General features: G+C 38.1%; 1 protein-coding gene across 1 annotated transcript in view; it reads right to left on the bottom strand.

Annotated features, from left to right (window-relative positions):
- Window positions 1-20,894, bottom strand: part of LOC150087273 (TATA box-binding protein-associated factor RNA polymerase I subunit B-like) — a 225,439-nt gene that overhangs the window by 34,145 nt on the left and 170,400 nt on the right. Inside the window, exon 11 of the mRNA XM_090372433.1 lies at window positions 16,740-16,786. Within this exon, the coding sequence (XP_090228559.1) occupies window positions 16,740-16,786 (47 nt within the window). The remainder of the gene's footprint in view (window positions 1-16,739; window positions 16,787-20,894) is intronic.

Raw genomic sequence — 20,894 nt, 5'->3', positions numbered from 1 at the left:
TAATGCAACAGATTATAAAATTACAGGTAACCCACACATAACACAGTAGTTAGGTTCCCATAAAATCTCACGTAGTGTGAAGGAGTGTGTTATATGGGACTAAGAACCTGTACAAAAAGGGGATCAAGTTCCAAAAGCTAACAAAGATACACAATTTTTTTTATTCCTTTTGGAAACTTAATTTTTTATTAAAAAGAAGATTTTTATTAAAGAGGATGCTCAAGCAAAATGCAAGGAATATGTTCAAAGTCGAATCGCAGAAGATGCTAGTAACAGACTTCAAGAGAACAATGATGATATTGAAATGATTTTGGCAAACTCACTATCTACTGTGTTATGTTGGCAAGATAATGTCATGACCAGCGACAATTACTGCAAGTTGGTTCGAATGATGAATAGTGAACACAGCAAGTTGAGTCTTGAAGTTATACATCGAATAACAGATTGAGCTAACACAAAACTGCTTCAAATATTCTTTACTGGTCCAGCAGGCCGTGGCAAGGCGTTTACCTATAAAATTATGATGGAAACTTACAATTGCTTAAGTGAGGTGCACAACTCTTAACAATGCATTCGTCGCCTGCACATCGATGGGAAAGGTGGCTGTAGTGATCAACGGTACTACAGTTCATTCGGCGTTCAAACTTGGTATGACACGAATACATGATCTTGCTCGAGAAACTTTGCACCTCTATCATAATGCGTTTAAGCAGTATACATCGATGAAGTTAGTACAATCAGAGCTGACATTTTGCATACGATCAATGCCAGACTGCAAGAGATCACTGGAGAATTCGAGAGTTTGGTGGTTTAGATATATTTTGTGGAGATTTGCATCAGTTGCCACCGGTGAATGCAAGGCAAATATTCAAGCCTCGTAAGAGTTCTGTTGGTGGTGCAATTTTGTAGCAGTCTCTCAGTTTCTTTCCACTGGTTCAAGTGATGAGACAGAGTGATTTATTCTCCAGCATATTAACTAAAATTGGAAATGGTGAAATGTTAGATGTTGAAGAAAAGAAGTTAATCGAAAATCCATTTAGAACACATGACTTTGTCATGGAACAAGTACCAAATGCTTTCGTTTGTTTCATTGTAACAACGATGTTCAAAATAATGCTCAAGCATTGGAAGGAAACACCACCATCGATTGTACAGCCGACGATCACTTCACTGGTTAAAAGAGTCATGAACAGTTGACTAGTATGCGAACAAAACTCCATGAAATGAGCATAGCAGAGACTGGAGGTTTGCCATACGTATTGCATCTATCTATCAACTGGAAAACCTTACCTTTTGTGGCAATGGAAAATTGTGGGAGCGAAGTTGAAAAATATGTAATTAATGATATTGAAATTTCGCAAGATTATTTAATGAAAAAACTTTCGAGCCTACAACCCAGTAAGGCTCCTGGAGTTGATGGAATATACCCTATAATCTTAAGGGAGGCGGCAAGTGAGTGCATTGAACCGTTGAGGCTAATTATGCGAGCATCACTAGACTCTGGGGAGATTCCGTTGGATTGGAAAAGTGCCACTGTATCTCCCATACATAAGGGTGGCTTTAAGAGTGAAGTGGGAAATTATCGACCTCTCAGTCTGATTTCAGTGGTAGGGAAAATCATGGAGGCAATGATCAAGGGTGGAATTCAGGATCATTTGGAGAGAATTGAAATTCTCAAGGATACGAAACATGGTTTTGTAAAGAGAAAATCACGTTTAACAAATCTGGTTTGCTATTTTGAAAGGATCACTCATGAGCTGGATTTAGGGAATAATTTCGACACTGTTTATTTAGATTTCAGCAAAGCTTTTGACTCAGTCCCACATGAGCGGTTGCTTTACAAGCTGGAACAGGTGGAATCACTGGGAAAATCCTTAGATGGATAGCAGGAGGCAGAGGGTTGTAATAAATGGCTATTCCTCAGATTGGGTTGAGGTAAGAAGTGGGGTTCCCCAAGGATCAGTATTAGGACCACTGTTGTTTTTAATTTTCATAAACGACATCGATGAAGGGATAGAGGGTGTGATGTCTAAATTTGCAGATGATGTTAAAATTGGTACAGTAGTTAATGATCACTGTCAAGCTGAGCTTCTTCAGAGAGACCTAGATAGACTTCAGGAATGGTCAGAAAAATGGCAGCTATGTTTAATCCAACAAAGTGTAAAGTAGTAACTTTGGGATTACTGTTTCCCAGATTACACCTGGGAAACAGTAATCCCAAAATAACTTATTCACTCGGTGGAGTTCAACTAAACCCAGTACTGGAGAAAAGGGACTTGGGTGTTACGTACGGTCAGACATGAAATTCTCTGAGCGTTGTAAACAGATTGCAAGGAAGGCCCATGGTGTCCTATCGATGATCTATCGAACTTTTGCAAGTAGAGATAAGGACGTGATAATCCCATTATATAAGACTTTTGGAGACCCCACCTAAAGAAAGACATCGAGCTTCTTGAAAGGGTGCAAAGACTGGTAACTTGCCTAGCGAGATCGGCAAAAGGGCGTCCTTATGAAGAAAGACTTTGAATATGTGGGTTGCAGAGTTTGAAAACTAGACACCTTAGAGGAGATTTGATTGAAGTATTTAAGGCTCTGAGAGGCATCAGTAAAATGAAAGAGGACGAAATTTTCAAGATTATAAATGATGCTAGAACTAGGGGACATAAATTCAAGTTATGGGGTGGAGATGTTTAGATTGGACTGCAGGAAGTTTTATTTTAGCCAGCGGGTTTTAAATTACTGGAATAAGTTGCCTACATAGGTGGTAGAGGCTGGCAGTTTGGGGAAATTCAAAGGTTATATGGATAGTACCTTTGGGTGAGGGAAGTGCATAGGATGATAGGTTTAATTTTTTTTTTATTAATTATTATTTTATTTATTTTTTTTTTATCATTGTTTTATTCGGGGCTTTTTTTTTTTTTTTTTTTTTTTGCTGGTGCAGAATAAGCCATAGGCTTTCTTGCACCATGCAGCCCTTACTAATACTAACATGATCACTACAAACATCGATGTTGAAGATGGTTTGGTCAATGGAGTGATTGGAACTTTACAGCACGTTGAGATGGAAGAAACAGAAATTAAAAGATTGTGGTTACATTTTGAAAGCAAGAATGTTGGAACTAAGAGTCATCTCAAGTCTTGCCTGCACATATTGTTGCATAGTGGCATATTAAAATCTGGCTGGACTCCAATTACGAGATGTTCCGCCACAGTATCTTTCAAAAGCAAAATGCTTAAATGCAAAAGAATCCAATTTCCTTTGGTTGAAGTTTGTGCCATGATGGTTCATAAATCTCAGGGTGGAACTTTCAAAGAAATTGTATTCGATTATGATAAGTGGTATATGTTGCATTGTTGAGAGTTAGAAGCATCAATGGCCTGAAAGAAGACTACATTCTACCATGTTGTAAGACGGTTGTAAGGCACCTAAGATGCAAGATCCTTGAACTGAATTGAAATGTTTGAATAACCATCGTTTGGAAACACTATCTACAACCGCATTACAATTTTGGGATCAGGTTGCTTCATTGAGTTTCAGAATGGTATTGTTGAATACACAGAGATTGAAACTTCATAGCGAAGACATTGTGACCGATCCAATTCTCATGGAATTCAATATCTCGGCATTAAATGAAACATGGCTTGAAAAATGATGAACATGTTGATGTTCGAGGATACAAACGTATCACACAATTCAAAAGACCTTCTGTGTGATCTGGTGGTGTTGCGATATACAATAAAGTCGAATCAACAATATGTATACCACATATTCTCATTACTTGGATGCAGATTTGCTATGACAAATGATTGGTACAGATAACTGTGACAACATTTGTGCAGCTGAAGTTGAAATAAATGGACAGAAGACTTTGCTCGTAACATTCTACATCTCACCTAATTCAACATTGGAGCAGATTAAAGTTTTCTTAATATCTAATCTAGTGATTTATATGCCAAAGTTTGGAGACATACCTAAAGTTGTAAGGAAATTCAACTTTCAAAAGATTCCAATAATTTTAGTGGGTGATTTCAACATTGACGTTAAGAAACCTGAAAATGCTCCATTCCCCTCGACTTCGTGGAATCAACATTCGATCTTAAACTCGCATCAGGTTCTACAAAATCTACTATGTGTGGGCAATCATGACCTGGTCTTCAATTGCAATGTTAATAGTTTAAATTGTTTCAACTATGTATCCTACTTTAGTTACCACAAACCTTTATTGTTGCTTGTAAATGAAAATACTGAATAAAATAAAACTGATTTTATTAAGTTTAAATTGTATTTTTTCATTTCACATGACGTTATTCACAGGTCCATCTAAGGCTCCATAGCCAGCATCGGTTTTTTTCCAGAGTTTTACTTAAGCAACTGGTGAGAGAAATGGGTCTATAATTTTGAGGAATAGAATGATCTTTCCCTAGTTTGGGAACCATTGCTATTATATAGGAGTGATGCCAGGAACTGGGAAAAGAATTTTCAAGGAAGATGCAAATGAAAAAGGTCAGCATCGAAGAGACTGATTTTTTATTTAAGTGTTGGAACATTATGTAATATATTCTGTCAAGGCCTGCAGCACTATTTTTTGAGGTAGATGTGGCTTCTTGAAGTTCAAGCATTGTAAGTGATTGATTATAGGGTAAAGAACGTCCAGGTCTGAAGTTCAGTTGGGACTTTTTGGCTAATACTTTGATCTTCTGGAATGATCATATGCCATCAAGGCAGACAGCTCCTGCCTATTACAGTTGAGGAGTGGGGAGGATAATGGGGAAAATTTGCCATTTAGCTGTTTTATTTTTCTCCATATTATTCTGGTATCAGTATTTTTATTAATCAAGCTTGCAAATCGAATCCAAGAGTCTCTTTTAGCTTTCTTCCTAATGTGACACACCTTGGCTCTAAGTCTCTTGTAGTTTTTAAGATTGGTGGTGGTAGGATGTTTTTGAAACAGATTCTATGCTTGGTTTTTTCTTTTTTTGCACCCTTATACTCTTCATTCCACCAATAATTTATGGTTCTTTGGATGGTTTGCTGTGATTGTGGAATAGCAATAGCTGCAGCAGCCAGTATTTGAATGGTAACTGTGTCAACAGGACAGGTTTCAATGATCTGATCATCAAAGGATACACAGGAAATGAACCTTACCCAATCTGCTTTGGAAAATTTCCATTTTACTTAGTTTTCTGAAATTATGGAATGTGCTGTTTGAATTTTATATATTAATGGGAAGTGATCACTACTTGGCAGTTTGTCAAGGGCCATCCACTCAATACTAGGAAAGAAGGACAGAGAGCAGATGGAGAGATCTCTAGCAGAGGTTGTACTTGTAGAGAGTTGGATGTAGTTGGCGAGCCAGTATTTAGTATAGTTATGGTTTGTCTGTCAGCAGGCAGTTTGATGAGTTGTCCTCATCCATCTGCATTGGGAGAACCCCACAATGGACGGTGTCCATTGAAGTCGCCCAATAAACAGATAGGGGTTGGCAATCGCAGAATAAGATCTTTGAGTTCATGGATGGTATAGGGGCAATAAGTAGATAGAGACAAGTGTGAAAGTAATACCAATCACCGTACGTGTTGCAACAGCTTTGATGTAAAGGAATGTGTCTGCAAGGTACTCTTGAGTCTAGGAGTATGGTTACCCCTCTGTGAGCATTATTTGTAGCAGTTCTGTCTTTCCTAAAAAGTGCATAATTCTTAACTGAGAGAGAGAGAGATACAAAGATACAAATTTAACACATAAATTTGTATCTTGTAGGCGGATGCCTACAGGATGATAATGATCAATTAACTTGTGGATATCATCAACGTCACTGCGAATTCCTCTACAGTTCCACTGTATGAGTTGATGCATTATTTGGTTTTGTTACATAAGGATGATTCTGATTCTTTTTTATTCCCAGGCTGTTTATGGTGATCGAGTTTCACTTTCTCTCTTCTTGGAAAGATTGGGCGTGCAGTGTCCATGTCATCTTCTACGTGAAGGTCTAGGATAGGTTCATTTGGGTCATCATTATTAGCATTGTCCATGTTTACTAATGTTTGTTTGTTTCGGGATTTATTGGGCACATCGGCAACTATGGCCATAGTGTGCCAGTTTACTAAGGTGATAATATTTGTCTTCCTATTTGGAGCTGAGTCCCTTTTCGATATTGTAATATTTGATGGTCTATGTGCTGTAATGGTCTTTGGTGGAACTGTGATTGGGGTCTTGTTGGCTCTATCTACTACCTTTTGCTCCTTAGGAGTCTGTTTCATCGATGGTGACAGTATAGATTGGGCCCAATCTGCAATCGATATGGTTGGGGGGAACTGATACTTCGGTTCCAAAGGGCATATGATTTGGAGCTGGATGTGCACCTTTGCAATTTGGACAGTGCAGTGTTTTGCCATCACAGTCTCTTTGCAAATGTTCTTTTGATCCACAGTTTGGACAGACTGGATCTCCTCGGCAAGCCATTTGCACATGACCAAATTTTTGGTGCTTGTAGCATCTTATAAGATTCAGAATAAAGGGTCGTACTCGGCAGTTGAGATAGCCAGCTTTTACACTAGATGGTAAGACAGGTGTTTGGAATGTCAGGATGATGTTGCAGGTGACAATAAGATCTCCATCTTTCCTGATCATGATGCATTTGGCTTGTATCACTTTCTGATGTTTGAGTTCCTAAACTAGTCCAGCTTGTGTTATGTTCATCAGATCCCACCTGCAGTTACTCCCTTGGAAGTATTTAATGTTGCATGTGGTGTGACTTGAACAGGTAGTCCACCAAATTTTGTTAGTTTCAGCAGTCTCTCAGAATGTGTACACTGTTTTTACCAAGGAGTCTCCAGATCTCAGTCTTCTCACCATTTTGAGTGAACCGCCAATTTTCTAAGCATTTCTATATAAGAAATGGTGAGAGAGTGCTCTCATAGATTTGTCTGAGAGAGAATGTAAGATAAGGAAACAACAGGTATGATAGGCATTCCCACTGTTTTGTTCCTTTGCACAGTCTTAGATTTTGTTGCATCATAGGTAATTTCATGGTCAGCATCGCTGACAGTACTGGATGAGTGCCTGGGCTGCTCAAGTGCAGGACAATCATCATAGTCTATGGTTAGTTCCTTTTTGCCCCCAGGGCAAAAAGGAACTAACCATGACTATGACATGAATTAACATTCCCTACCAGGTTTCCAGCCCTGCCACGGAGAGGCAGGAACAGTGCCACAAGGAGGCCAAGTGGTTAGTAAAAAAATATATGTAATTAAACGGAAAGGTGAATTTCCTTTCTCTGTTCTTATTTGTGACTTTCAAGTGTAGAACTTGTTTGAAAATGAACTTTTATCGCTGAGAAAGATTGCTATATAAATTGCACTTTGAATGCTTGACTTGGAATTTGCTTGGCACTTGGGGCCTGAATTGATTTAATAAAGTGAATTGATTTAATAAAGTGAATTTTATGTTGTCCACAATAACTAATATGCCACAAGACTGTCCCTGGACAAAGGAATGGTTTTTAAATTGTTGCTGTACTTTTCTCCATGTATAATTGAAATTATTTTTATTGCAGCAGGGAGAACAAGAGATTCAGGAATAGTATGTGATTTCAAATTTTTTCTTATTAAATGTGAAACTTCTTCCAACGATGCTCATACAAGGAACTGCCATATGGTTCTTCATGAAAGATTTCAGACCTTGTATGGCATTGGCATGTCTTTTGAAAAAGGATTCAGTCTGTTTCATTAGCTCTGGATGTTTGGCATGTAAGCGTATTTTTAATTTAATAGGTTTCATGCTTTCGTTAGCCAGATTTTCGCAACACAACACTGCTCATCATCAACAACACTGTAAGTGAAGCTGTACTTCATAAATTCCTCTCGATATTTTCTGTTCTTTTTCATTCCTTTTGATTTGGAATAATGATGTTTCTCTACCAGAAATTGGTTGCACTACACTTGAAATAATGTTTGTGTATTTTCACATAATATATTTCTTACCTTATTAGCTTCTGAAGTATCTGTTGCAACATTACTGTGTCACTCCTTGGCCATTTTGTTCTGATTAACCAATTGTCTGTGGTAAAATATATATACAGCAATACCTCACTTAGCACGGCTTCAAAAAGCATGGGTTTCACTATAACATGTTTTTCAATTAAGTTTAAGTCGAAAATTTACTGTACATATTAAAACTCATTCATTAGCCTAGGTACGTGTATGTACATGCTGTGGTGCCAATACTGTTGTCTCATGCAGATGTGCCAATAGCTCCCCTCAGGCAGTCAGCGGCAACATGCAAAAGTGTTCCGTATTCTTAATTCCATCCTGGCGAGATGATGTGATAGCTTTTCAAACTTTTCATTTCGCAATTTATTTTTACCCATTTAAACACGAAACAACAAATCAAAAAAGAAAAAGTAATGAAAGTGGTAGAACTACTAAACTTAAATGTCTTACATTAGGAAAAAACTTGATATTATCAAGTGCCATGAAGATGGTGCATTGTATGCTAAAATAATACAGGAAAATGGAATCAATGCAAATGATTATTCGAAAGAAGGATCAGTATAAAGAGCAGGAAATTTCTATAGCATCTTACATGATGAAAGTGATACCTAAGCAAAGAAGTTTGCTATTGATTAATACAGAATGTCTTTTATTAATATGGAGAGAAGATTGTAATCAAAAGAGAATTCCTTTGAGCCAAAACATCATTCAAGCGAAAGCCATGAGCCTTTATAACACTCTGCAGGAAAAAGAAGAAAATGAAGAGGAGGAGGAGACTAAAGTAGTATTAAAGCTAGTTGTGTTGGTTTTTCCACTTTAAAAACCATACAGGGCTTCACAACGTTTGTATCTCAAGTGAAAGTGCAAACAAAGAGCTATTTCAAGATTTCCCAATGAATTGAAAGACATCATCGAAGAAGATGGCTACAAGGACACACAAATTTTTAACGTCAACAAAACTGGACTGTTCTAGGAAAAAATGAACTTTTTTAGCTGAAAATGAAAAGACCCAACTTGGATATAAGGCATCAAAAGATCATTTAACACTTCATCTGGGGATTTTAAACTGAAGCCTCTACTCGTGTTCAGAGAAGAAAACTCAAGAGCATTAAAGGGTTGTGTAAAAAGCATACTGCCTGTAATTTGGTGATACAGTAAGAAAGCATGGATTACAAGAGAATTGTTTACAGGATGGTTCATAAATTATTTTGTCTGACAGTTGAATGTTACTGTAAAGATGGAGTTAAAAATTTTGTTGCTTTTACACAATGCACCAGGACAGCCACCTGAAATTTCTGATCTCAATGAAAATCTAAAAATATGCTTTCTTTTACCTAACACAATGCCTCTCTTAAAACTCATGGATTAAGGCGTATTAGCATTAGTAGAGGCATATGATGCAAGAAAGCAAACTTATGCAGCATCAGCCAAAAAAAAAAAAAAAAAAAAAACCACTTCCATTTCACCCCTCCGTTCATTCGAAATACCTGTCCAGCTGAGCCTTAAACTTATTTAGGCTATCAACTTCCGCGACAAGGGATGGAAGTCTGTTCCACCAACCAACTACCCACTGGCTAAGGGCAAATTTCTGCACATCTATCCTACATCTGCCTTTCCTCAATTTGAATTTATGCCATCTCAGGTGATTATTCTGAGCAAGAGGAAAAATCCCATCAGCATTGAGCATGCTCAAACCATTCAAGGATGTATACACCTATATCTCAGATCACCTCGCTGGTGCCTAGTCTCCAGACACTGTAATTTGCAAAACTTAAGCCTTTCTTCGTAAGAGTACCCCTTTGTTCCATTCACTAATCTTGTTGCCCTTCTCTGTACTCGTTCCAGCAGCTCTACATCCTTCTTGAAATGAGGCCTCCAGACCTGTATACAGTACTCAAGGTGTGGCCTGACCATTGCCGTATACAAGGGAATAATCACCACCTTATCCCTGCTAGAACAATTCCTGTATATCATTGACAAGACACCATGAGCTACTCTTCCAGCCAGTCTGCACTGCTCAGAGAACTTCATATCTGCCTGCACAATCACCCCCAGGTCCTTTTCATTCTCTACCACTGTCAGTGTAATACCACAGAGTTGATACATTACTCTTGGGTTACTGTTTCCCATAGGTATTACTTTACATTTGTCAATGTTAAAACTTCATTTCCACCTCTCAGCCCATCTGCTCAACCTTTCCAGATCCTGTTGCAGCAGCATAGTGTCAGTAGTGTCCTTGACAACCCTGCCAACCTTTGTCTCGTCTGCAAACTTGGATATTCAGCTTGATACACCATCATCAGTATCATTTATAAATACAGAAAACAATAATGGACCCAACCCTGAGGACTCCACTCATAACATTAGTCCACGATGAGCAGTGTCCATTCATTACCACTCTCAGTCTTCTCCTCCTCAACCACCCCCTTTATCCATAGCAGAAATTTGCCTCCAATGCCATACTACTCCAATTTGTGCAGCAGTCTTCCATGTGCAACAGTATCAAAAGCCTTTCTAAGATTCAAGTATATAATATCAAAGTTATTCCTGGCATCCAGTTCTTTTGTGACTGCATCATAGTAGCCAATCAAATTGGTCAAGCAAGACTTCCCCTTAACAAAACCATGCTGTGTCCAAGCTATAACTGAAGTCTTGTCTAGATGATTTTGCAGTGCTTCTTTAACCAGTGCCTCCATTAATTTTCCTGGAACAGAAGTTAAACTCACAGGTCTATAATTACTTGTGTCAGCCTTTGATCCTCCTTTGTGAATTGGGGTCACATTTGCACATCTCCAGTCTATGGGTACCTCCTCTGAGTCCAAGGAAGCTCTCATAATTATGGCTAAGAGTTTGCTTACTTCCTTTGCTGCCTCCTTTAATATAACTGGATAGATCCCATCCACCCCAGGTGCCTTTCTTGTGTTTATCGTCAACAATTTCTCCTCCACTTTACTCTCAGTTATTACAAGATTCTCTAGCTTATTGCCAGAGTTGAATACACACCTGGCATTCCCCTCGCTGAATAACTCCTCACGTGTGAATGTCAATGCAAAATATTCATTTAATTTGTAGCTACCTGAGCAGGATCATCAACAGTTGACCCATCTATATCAAGTGGACCAATCTGATTCATCCCCTTCCTTCTAGAGTTTACATAAGTAAAGAACTCTTTGCTGTTTTTCTTTGCATCCCTTGCCAAGGATTTCTTGTAATCTGCCTTTGCCTGCCTAACCTCGTTTGTAACTTGGTTACATATCAACTTGTATCTATCATAGGCTTATGTGTCACGTATTAATTTATATGTATCCCATGCATTTTCTTCTCTGTCATATGTCTCATTAGTTCATCTCACATCCATTTAGGCCTCAACCTTGAACAATATTTCTTAGTTGGTATGTAAAGCCTAGTAACTTCCAAGATAAGTTCTTTGAATGCTTGCCATTTTGAATTTGCTGTTGGTAGTATCATCAGTTGGTCCCACTGTATAGAATTTAAATATTGTCTCAGACCATCGTAGTCGCCTTTACGAAAGCAATAACTGTTCCCTTTACCCCTGATGGTAGTTACCTCTTTGAGAAAATCCCACTTCAGCACACTGTGATCACTGCCACCTAGTGGTTCCTTTATCTGCAGATTCTTAATGCATGAAGAATCACTACTGATAATCACATCAAGAGTATTACTGCCTCTAGTTGCCTCCCGAACATGCTGGTGTAGAAAATAATCATCCAATAAATAAACAAAAGCCTTGCTAGTGTGTGAGTGACCAACCCACAAATTCCAGTCAATATCTAGGAAATTAAAATCCCCCACTATAAGACTCTCTGATGTACTGGCCCACTCTATTTCTCTGTTCAGTTTCTTATTATACTCATCAGAGTTATTAGGCCTATAGCACATGCCTACTCTCAATTTTGATCTCCCAATGCTTATGTCACACCAAACTTACTAGACACTGCACTGTCCAGCAGTGTCTAGTAAGTATGTCGACTGGCTTCACTTCCTTGGATTTTATGTGTTTCTTAACTAATAGCATAACCCCTCCTCCCTTCCTATCCTGTCTATCCTTTCTGTAGAGGCTGTACTCCCCAAATTCCAGTTCTGCATTCCTTATATCTGTGTGAAACCAAGTCTCTGATATCCGCCTTTGATGCTTTGAGCAATACCTCAAATTCATCAAATTTATTTACCCAACTCTTAGCATTGGTGTACACGCAAGTATACATGCACCTGTTTCTATTCTTAGCTACCCAACACAACCCATGTGTTTACTTGTACCGCAATGACTCCCAGCAGTCTCTAAAATATCCTGTATCTTGTTTTTCAGTCTTCTGCTCATTCCAATAGAAGCAGTGCAAGAATCACTTTCACCTCTGCCAGTGGCTACTTTTATCTATTAGTCTTTGTATCTCCCCAAGCTAGCAGTGTTCTGATCCACCTAACACTACCTCAATAACATCAGCAAATATTCTTGCACCCTTTCTATTTAAGTGTATCCCATCCCTGTAGAAGCAGTCTCTCCTTTTAACAAGTACAGTCCAGGCTGAAAAAAATTCTGCCCCTTGTGCCTTGCACAATCTTTCCAGGGCCGAATTGATCGACAAGGCTCTCATCATATACTCCCTCCTATGGTGTCTGGGCAGAATTGCAGACACTTTCAAATTCAACCTTAACTCATTGCTTTTTCTTGACCTGTACTTGTTAAGTAATTCTGCCAGTCTCCTACTCTTAATATCATTATGCCAATGTGTACAACAATATCACCCTATGTGGAACAGAACTATGGTATGTCTGCCAAGGGCAGACATACCATAGTTCTGTTCCACCTATCAAGCTCAGGTGCTATATCGAAGATGGAACAGCTATTAATAATATGGATGGAAAATCAGATTCAGAAGCAAGTGCCCCTGAGTCCAATGGCCATTCAAGCAAAAGCAACAAGTATTTATGAAGATATTAAGGATAAGTACGGCGAACCCCAAGCCAAGTTCGTGGCAAGCAATGGGTGGTTTAATAGATTCAAGCATTGTGCTGGTTTCCAAAACATTAAAGAATGCGGTGAAGTCACCAGTGCGGATTCTGCAGCTGCAGAGAAATTTTGTGATGTGCTGGAAAAAATTATTGATGAAGGCAGCTATTCAATGCAGCAAATTTTTAATGTTGACAAGACTGCTCTGTATTGGAAAAAAAATGCCAGATCGAACATACATTGCCAAAGAGGAAAAGACAATGCCAGGTTTCTTGCTTGGGGCTAATGCAGCGGGAGATCACAGATTAATACCACTACCATTCTGGAAATCCTCGTGCATTTAAGGGCATCGATAAAGCCACCTACCCTTGCATTTCCAATCGAACCAGAGAGCATGGATAACAATATCTCACGTTGAGGATTGGTTTAAATGCTGCTTCATTCCTGAGGTTGAAAAATATTGTAAAGACAACATTACTTTCAAGATTTTGCTACTATTAGATAATGCTTCTGGATACCCTACGTATCTAGATGATTTCAATTTGAACATGAGAGTCATATTTCTGCCGCCAAACATGAGTTCTCTCATCCAACCTATGGATCAGGGTGTTATTTCGAATTTAAAAGCATACTATTTACGCACAACATTTGCTCAGGCATTGTCTGCAGTAGATGGTGAGAAAAATTGTTACGAGATAATGTTCTACGTTGATAATGATATTAGTAAAATAATAAGAGGAGTTTACCTCAATATAGTACGTAGAACACTTCCGTCTGATACCCTTCAGAAATTAAACCGGAAAAAATGAAAAAATGAACAAAAAACAGACACGTTAATAAGTTGCAAACATTATCGGATAGGTCAAGACACACGTTCATGCAAATTCTAACACATTGTCGCAGGCTTGCGACCAAGTTCATACGAGTTGGGTGACAACCCCCCCCACAGACACACAACGTACTACCACAGAATATATCAGCTAGTTCACGAACACCCCCTCACCCAGTATTCAACGAACCGACATATCAACAGGTTACAAATCTTTCCTCGTGTACACTATCGCAGGACCAGATTTCACTTTTATCCAAAGGACTAAATTATAATTTACCACCTCGAAAACTACCTAAAAAACAATGCGTAATTGGTATTGAATTTGGACTTCGTAATGTTCCACAAAAAGATGTATTTATTCAACAAGTTAACCAAGTAGTGAATAACATAAAAGAAACGCGACTTCCTAAATTGAATACACATGACAGTTCAGCTTTACGTGAACTTCGGGGAAATAAGGACATTATTATACAGAGGGCAGATAAAGGAGATACAGTGGTAATACTAGATAAACATGATTATATTAATAAGTTAGATTCAGTTGTGTCAGATACCTCCACTTATCGTGAAGTAGACCCAGCACTGTTTACCAATTTGGTCAATCAATACAATAAAACGTTAACCACGTATCGAAAAAATGACTACATTACTATGGTTCAGTTAAAGGAATTGAAGTCCAGAACATACAATATTCCTGCACTTTTCGGTCAGGTAAAATTACACAAGACTGGATTTCCTATTCGACCTATTGTTTCCTACAGGAACTCGGCATTTTCATGCTTAGCCACACATGTATATAACATTATAAAACCCTTCAGACAGGTAATACAATTTGGGATTAAGAACTACGATGCATTATTTAATAATCTTAAAGACTGTAGACTCGGCGACAATGACAATTTATTCTCACTAGATGTTACCTCGTTATATACAAATGTAAACGTTGAGTACACATTAGATATTATTTGGGATATGTTAAATAAAAACTCGACACCGATTAATTATACGAAGCTACCTATTAAGGAAATTTTTCACTTAATTAAACTGTTAGTTGAGGCCAACTACATCACCTTTCGAGACAAGGTGTACAAACAAATTTTTGGATTACCAATGGGTTTGAGCCTGAGTGGCTTAATGTCAGAGATCTATCTCTCAACGATTGAGCATATACATTTGACACCTTTTCGACCCCGTATCACATACTATGGGAGGTATTTAGACGATGTTCTAGTTATTACCAATAGTAGTACTATCCAAGACATTTTACATTCGTTTAATAATAATCATTCTAGACTCAAATTTACATTGGAAAGGGAGGATATGGATACAAAGTCATTAAACTTTCTAAATTTCACGCTTACCCGGGACTCTAATAAAATACAATTTATTTAAACACCGGTATGCTTCTACATTATAATAGCTATCACCCGTTCACCAACAAAAGATCGATTATCTTTAATCAATTTCTAAATGCCTATAAATATTCAACGACGGAATCTGCTTTGGTCTCAGAAATACAAATATTAACTAGCAGATTCTTAAACAGGGGTTATTCCATTACCACAATAAACCGAATTAGGGTACAGGCTAAGGACAAAATACTACACCAATCAACAATAGTAATATTGTTGATTGGTGATTTCTGTCCCATATGTTGAACAATGGCACAAACAGCTTAACAGATTCTTTAAAGATACCGAATTTAAAATTGTAGCTAGGCCAATACGGAAGTTACACACTATACTGAACAATCGCTCGGTTCTTTCCGCATTCGCAACACAAATTAATGATCCGGTATACATTTCTTGCGGTGATTGCGACTCGTCTTACCAAGGTTCGACGCGATTTTCTCTTAATATTCGTGTAAATCAACATGAAGCTTCAGTTCGTGCTTCTCGTTCAGCAGCATCAGAATTAGCCTTTCATGCCACTAACGAAAAACATACTTTTTTATTTAACGAGGCCAAAATACTTAACATTCAACGTAATTATACGCGACTACTAATCGCAGAAACTGTTGAAATTAAATTACACGAGAATTCTGTTAATGTTCGGCGGCCATATTTGATCTCCGATGCGTGGACCTTTACGCTCATGCGCAAAGACAAATAATCACTATTTAAGTTTCAGGTTTAACCCGATTCAGTAATTTTCATTCCTGTGATCACGACATACGGTCGAAAAGCGTTGTCAGCTTCAGGAAGGAAAATCGTTTTGAATATTTTCGTTAGATTCTTTGTCTTAATTGATTATTTAATTATTTATATTTTACTCTAATGTACCGGTAAGTTGTCGATTTTTTCGTTTTTTCCGGTTTAATTTCTGGAGGGTATCACACGGAAGTGTTCTACATACTATACTGAGGTAAACGCCTCTTATTACTTTACTAATATTGCACTCTTTTGTAATTTTTCCTGTGCACGAGATAAAAAACTGAATAAATACAATAAATAATTCTATTCACATGTTTGTCGAACATTTCTTTTTTGATTCAATCAATTCAGCGAGCACAGTTGCGAGTGTTGCACAAGCATGGGAGAAATTCCAACTTACATAGAGTTCCATGGAATGCAACCCTTACTTTAATCGGGGAGTGGCTGCAACATACAGTTATACTATTTAAAAAATCTAAAAAAAACCAGCCATTATTAATCAGATCAGCCTGCATATGCATACATACATACAAACTTAAATGAACATTTGGTGAAATATTTTATGAAATTGATGGATTAAACTGGATCTTCTAATTTTGCAGAACAAAACAAACAGCATTTCTTTTGGCCCTGAGGGATGTCAAAACAATATTTCATTATTACAGTTTAATTATATACATTAAAATTTTGGATTAATGGGTAAAGAGAGGCAGGTAGGAGATGTGTGGGTGAGAGGAAAAAGAAATACAGAAACTTGACTGTGAAACTCTGTAATTATTAGTATTAATAAACTTACCAAAACTTAATGATTTTTTTATTTTCCTTCCATATTTGCTTAATTTCCTAAAGAATAAAATATTCATTGATCACAACATGATACAAAAGTACAATTACAAAGTAATTTCAATTCACATTCACTAATTAGAGTGAAAAGTTAAAAATCTAGGTAGGCATCTACTTAACATAGACAGTACTTGCTTTCTTCTTTTACAGGTACATTTTGTGAATAGGTAATGATAATTAAATAAAATAGACAACTAGATGTTAGCAATGAGCAATTTCATATTACCAGTGCATTACAAGTACAGTATACACCAGTGACTCCAACAGTGACCATTTCAACAGTGATTTTCATTTAGGCATGACCACTTCATTATGCCTAAATGAATAGAAACTATATATTCATGGTGTGATATGAACCCCTTCTCTCGCAGCATTCACTTAGCCAAAAAGACTTGTACATCAGTAAGTGATTCTACCAACACAGTTTCAATGACTTACTAATTAAGTGTGGAAAAAAAATCAGTTCAAATACATTTTAAAAAATGAGGCTACCAGAAATTAAAAATAGTAAAAGTTCACTTAAGGTGCTCACAATAGGCTTTGTTATGAAATAGTGATTACTTAACACTCTTTCCATAAGCTGATGGATGTATGGTTCACAGTAAGGTAAAATATTTATCATGGATAAGGTGTGTGTGTGTGTGTGTTATGGGGGTTTATCGGCGCATAAGCTGCTGTGGCTATAATGCGCCTATTCACATGAAAATGCTAAACACAAAATTTAAGCATAGCTAAAAACATAATTTAGGCATAACAGCTTGGTTGCGTTTACAGAGATATTTTAGAATTTATCATAAAGTCCAATTATTTTCAGATAAGAGAAAAACTCGTTGATGTTTGCATCATCTCCAATAATATGTTGCAATGTCATTGGTTCTAGTAGATTTCTCAGGGAACACAGGACGGATGTTCTGTCCTGTTGATATTAAGTGCAGTCAATCAGAATATGTTTGACTGTTAAATTTTCTGAACAGTATGGACATTGAGGAGGATCTTCGCCTCTGAGCAGATGGAGGTGGGTCAGATATGTGTGTCCAATACGTGCCCGTGCAAGAACCACTTCTTCTTCTTCTCTTCGCACTGTTTTGGTGCTAGAGCGCCAATGCTTTGGATCCTGTTTCAACTGATAGAGTTTATTATTCTTTTGTGTGTGCCATAGCTCTTTCCACTTCGCGAAACCTGCTGTTCGTATGATGTGACAGTAGTCAGAGGCTGGAACCGGACTGGAAGTTAAATCAAAGGTTGACGGATTTTTAGCATTTTCATCAGCAAGTTTGTTACCTTTTATCCCCGAATGTGCTGGGATCCAGCAAAAGGTCACTGATTGATGACGTTCTTCAACTTGTAATAGGAGTCTTCCGATTTGATTTAACACAGGATGAGCCTTGTAGGAGGAGTTTTGCATTGCAGTTATTGAGCTGAGAGAGTCTGTGTATACAACATATTTTACAGATGGGTTGAGATTCAGGTTTTCTAAAGCTAATTTTATTGCATGAAGTTCTGCGGAGAAGCTGCTGTACTCAGGTGGAAGGGCAGCTGAGATGATAGTAGAGGGAAATACTGCCGCTGCTCCAACGGCTGAATGTGATTTGGAGCCATCAGTATATATGGGCAAAAAATCAACGTATTTCTGAATATGGCTTGCATGGAGTTGTTGCATATTGAGTGTTGGTAGACGATTCTTTCCCCATTTATCAAGATAAGTATCCAAATATAACTGAGGAGGCGGAGTCCGTGGCGGTTGGGAGTAATTCATTAAATGTTGCCTGTTGAAAATTTGAACATTCCAACTCTGCATTAACTCAATGAGGCGTAAGCCTGCTGGTCTTATTTTACTGGGTTTATTTCTATAGAGGTTTTGAAGTGGTGGATTAAAGAGGTATGGCTGAACAGGATGATGAGCACAATTTTGTATTCGGGCTGCATACTTTAGAAGCAGCGTTTTTCTGCGGAGGTGAAGGGGGGGCTCATCAGCTTCAATGTACAAACTATGAGTAGGAGATGTCCTGAAAGCACCAAGTGCAATCCGCAATGCGCTATGCTGTATAGGATCCAGCCATTTCAATGTACTCTTACGGGCGGAATCATAAAGAGGAGCACCATAATCCAATCGGGATCTGATCAATGCTCTATATAAGAGCAACAAAGATGTACGATCTGCTCCCCAAGACAAGGCAGATAAAGCTCTTAGTATGTTCAGCTTTTTGAGGCAGGATATATGCACAGATTTAATGTGCTCAAGGAAATTCAGTTTCCTGTCAAGGATTAATCCCAAGAATTTGATGTTGTTAGTCACTGGAACGGTAAAGTTTTGCATCTGAAGTTCAGGATCTGTATGCATTTTCCGTTGATTACAAAAGTGGGTTGCAACAGTTTTCTGCTGTGATAGATGATAGCCATTTAACTCTGCCCACCTTTGGACTTTATTTAAAGATATCTGCAGCTGCCGTTCAATGGATCTCATATTCAGAGAATGGCAAGAAATAGAGAGATCATTGGCATAAAGGTAGGTCTCAACACTATTTGGAAGATCTTTTGTGATGGAATCGATTCTTAGGGCAAACAGGGTTGCACTCAGTATGGACCCTTGTGGCACTCCTTCTTCCTGTAAAAATGTCATAGAAAGCGAGTTGCGGTATTGAACTTGGAACGAACGAGTCCTGAGAAAGTTCCTGATGAATATAGGAAGGTTGCCTCGTAGACCTAGAGCATGGAGGTCACTGAGAATGCCACGACGCCAGGTAGTATCAAATGCCTTTTCTATGTCTATGGAAACCATAACAAGATGTTCATTTTTCACAAAGGCATTACGAATTGCAAACTCAGCTTTGATCATGAGATCTAAGGAGGACCTGTTCTTTCGAAAGCCATGCTGATTATTGCTAATTAGTTGTTGCGTTTCGATGATCCAAACAAGGCGATTATGGATCATTTTTTCAAGTAATTTACCGAGGCAACTGGATAGAGAAATAGGTCTATAACTGTTAGGACTGGTAGGATCTTTACCGGGTTTCAAAAAGGCAAGAACTGTGGCATGATGCCAAGAGCTGGGATAAATGTTTTCCATAAATATCCGGTTATAATAGACCAGCAGTGTTTGTAAATTTCTGTCACCAAGGTTTTGTAACATAATGTAAGAGATTCCATCTGGTCCAGCGGCACTGTTGCGTGTTGTTTTAATGACATGTATAAGTTCATGATATTGAAGAGGCTGATTATACGGAAAGAAAACTGAGGTTCGAAAGTTGATGGCTCGTTGTTCAGTCTTGGTCTTTATTTTCTGGAAATCCGGAGAATAATTTGATGCCGCAGAAACTTCGGCAAAAGTTTTAGCCAAGGCATTTGCAATGTCTTCAGGAGCAGATAGTTCTTGCCCATTCCATGAAAGAATTGAAGGGGTGGTTGGAAATTTTCCGGAAATCTGCCTGATTTTCTTCCATATTAACCTGGAGTTAGTGTTTCTGTTTATGGTAGATGCAAACCGAATCCAAGAATTTTTCTTTGCTTCTCTTTGAGTGCGACGTGCTTTTGCTCTTAGTTTCTTGTAATTGATAAGATTAGCAGTGGTTGGGGATCTACAAAATAAATTCCACGCTTTATTTTTTAACTTCTTAGCTATTGTGCATTCTTGATTCCACCAATAGTTAAGGTGCCGTCGGGATTGGGGATTCGACAATGGAATTGAACATTTAGCTGCAGATTTTATATGTGAAGTGATATACTCTGTGGCTTCATCTATTGACTGTGTTCGTATATATTGTTCATCCAGGGTGACAACTGATTGAAATTTGACCCAGTTTGCTTGAGAGAACTTCCATTTCCTGCAGGGTATGACTAATGGTGGTTGTGCAGTGAGCAGGTCGCAAATAATCGGAAAATGGTCGCTGCCCATGGGATCGTCCATAACAGACCATTCTATAATTGGAAACAGAATCGGGGAACATATTGATAGATCGATTGCAGAGGTTTGTCCAGTTGGTAGTTGTATGTGAGTAGGTGCACCAGTATTAAGAACAGTAAGGTTTTCCTTATCCAGAAAGGTTTCAATTAAGCGGCCATGTATGTCTAATTTTGTCGATCCCCATAAGGGGTTGTGGCCATTGAAATC

Source organism: Mastigoproctus giganteus, chromosome 4 (assembly GCF_048544385.1).
Source record: "Mastigoproctus giganteus isolate SK-2022 chromosome 4, ASM4854438v1, whole genome shotgun sequence".
Classification (NCBI taxonomy): Eukaryota; Metazoa; Arthropoda; class Arachnida; order Uropygi; family Thelyphonidae; genus Mastigoproctus; species Mastigoproctus giganteus.
This window is presented reverse-complemented; position numbering and strand designations above follow the sequence as displayed.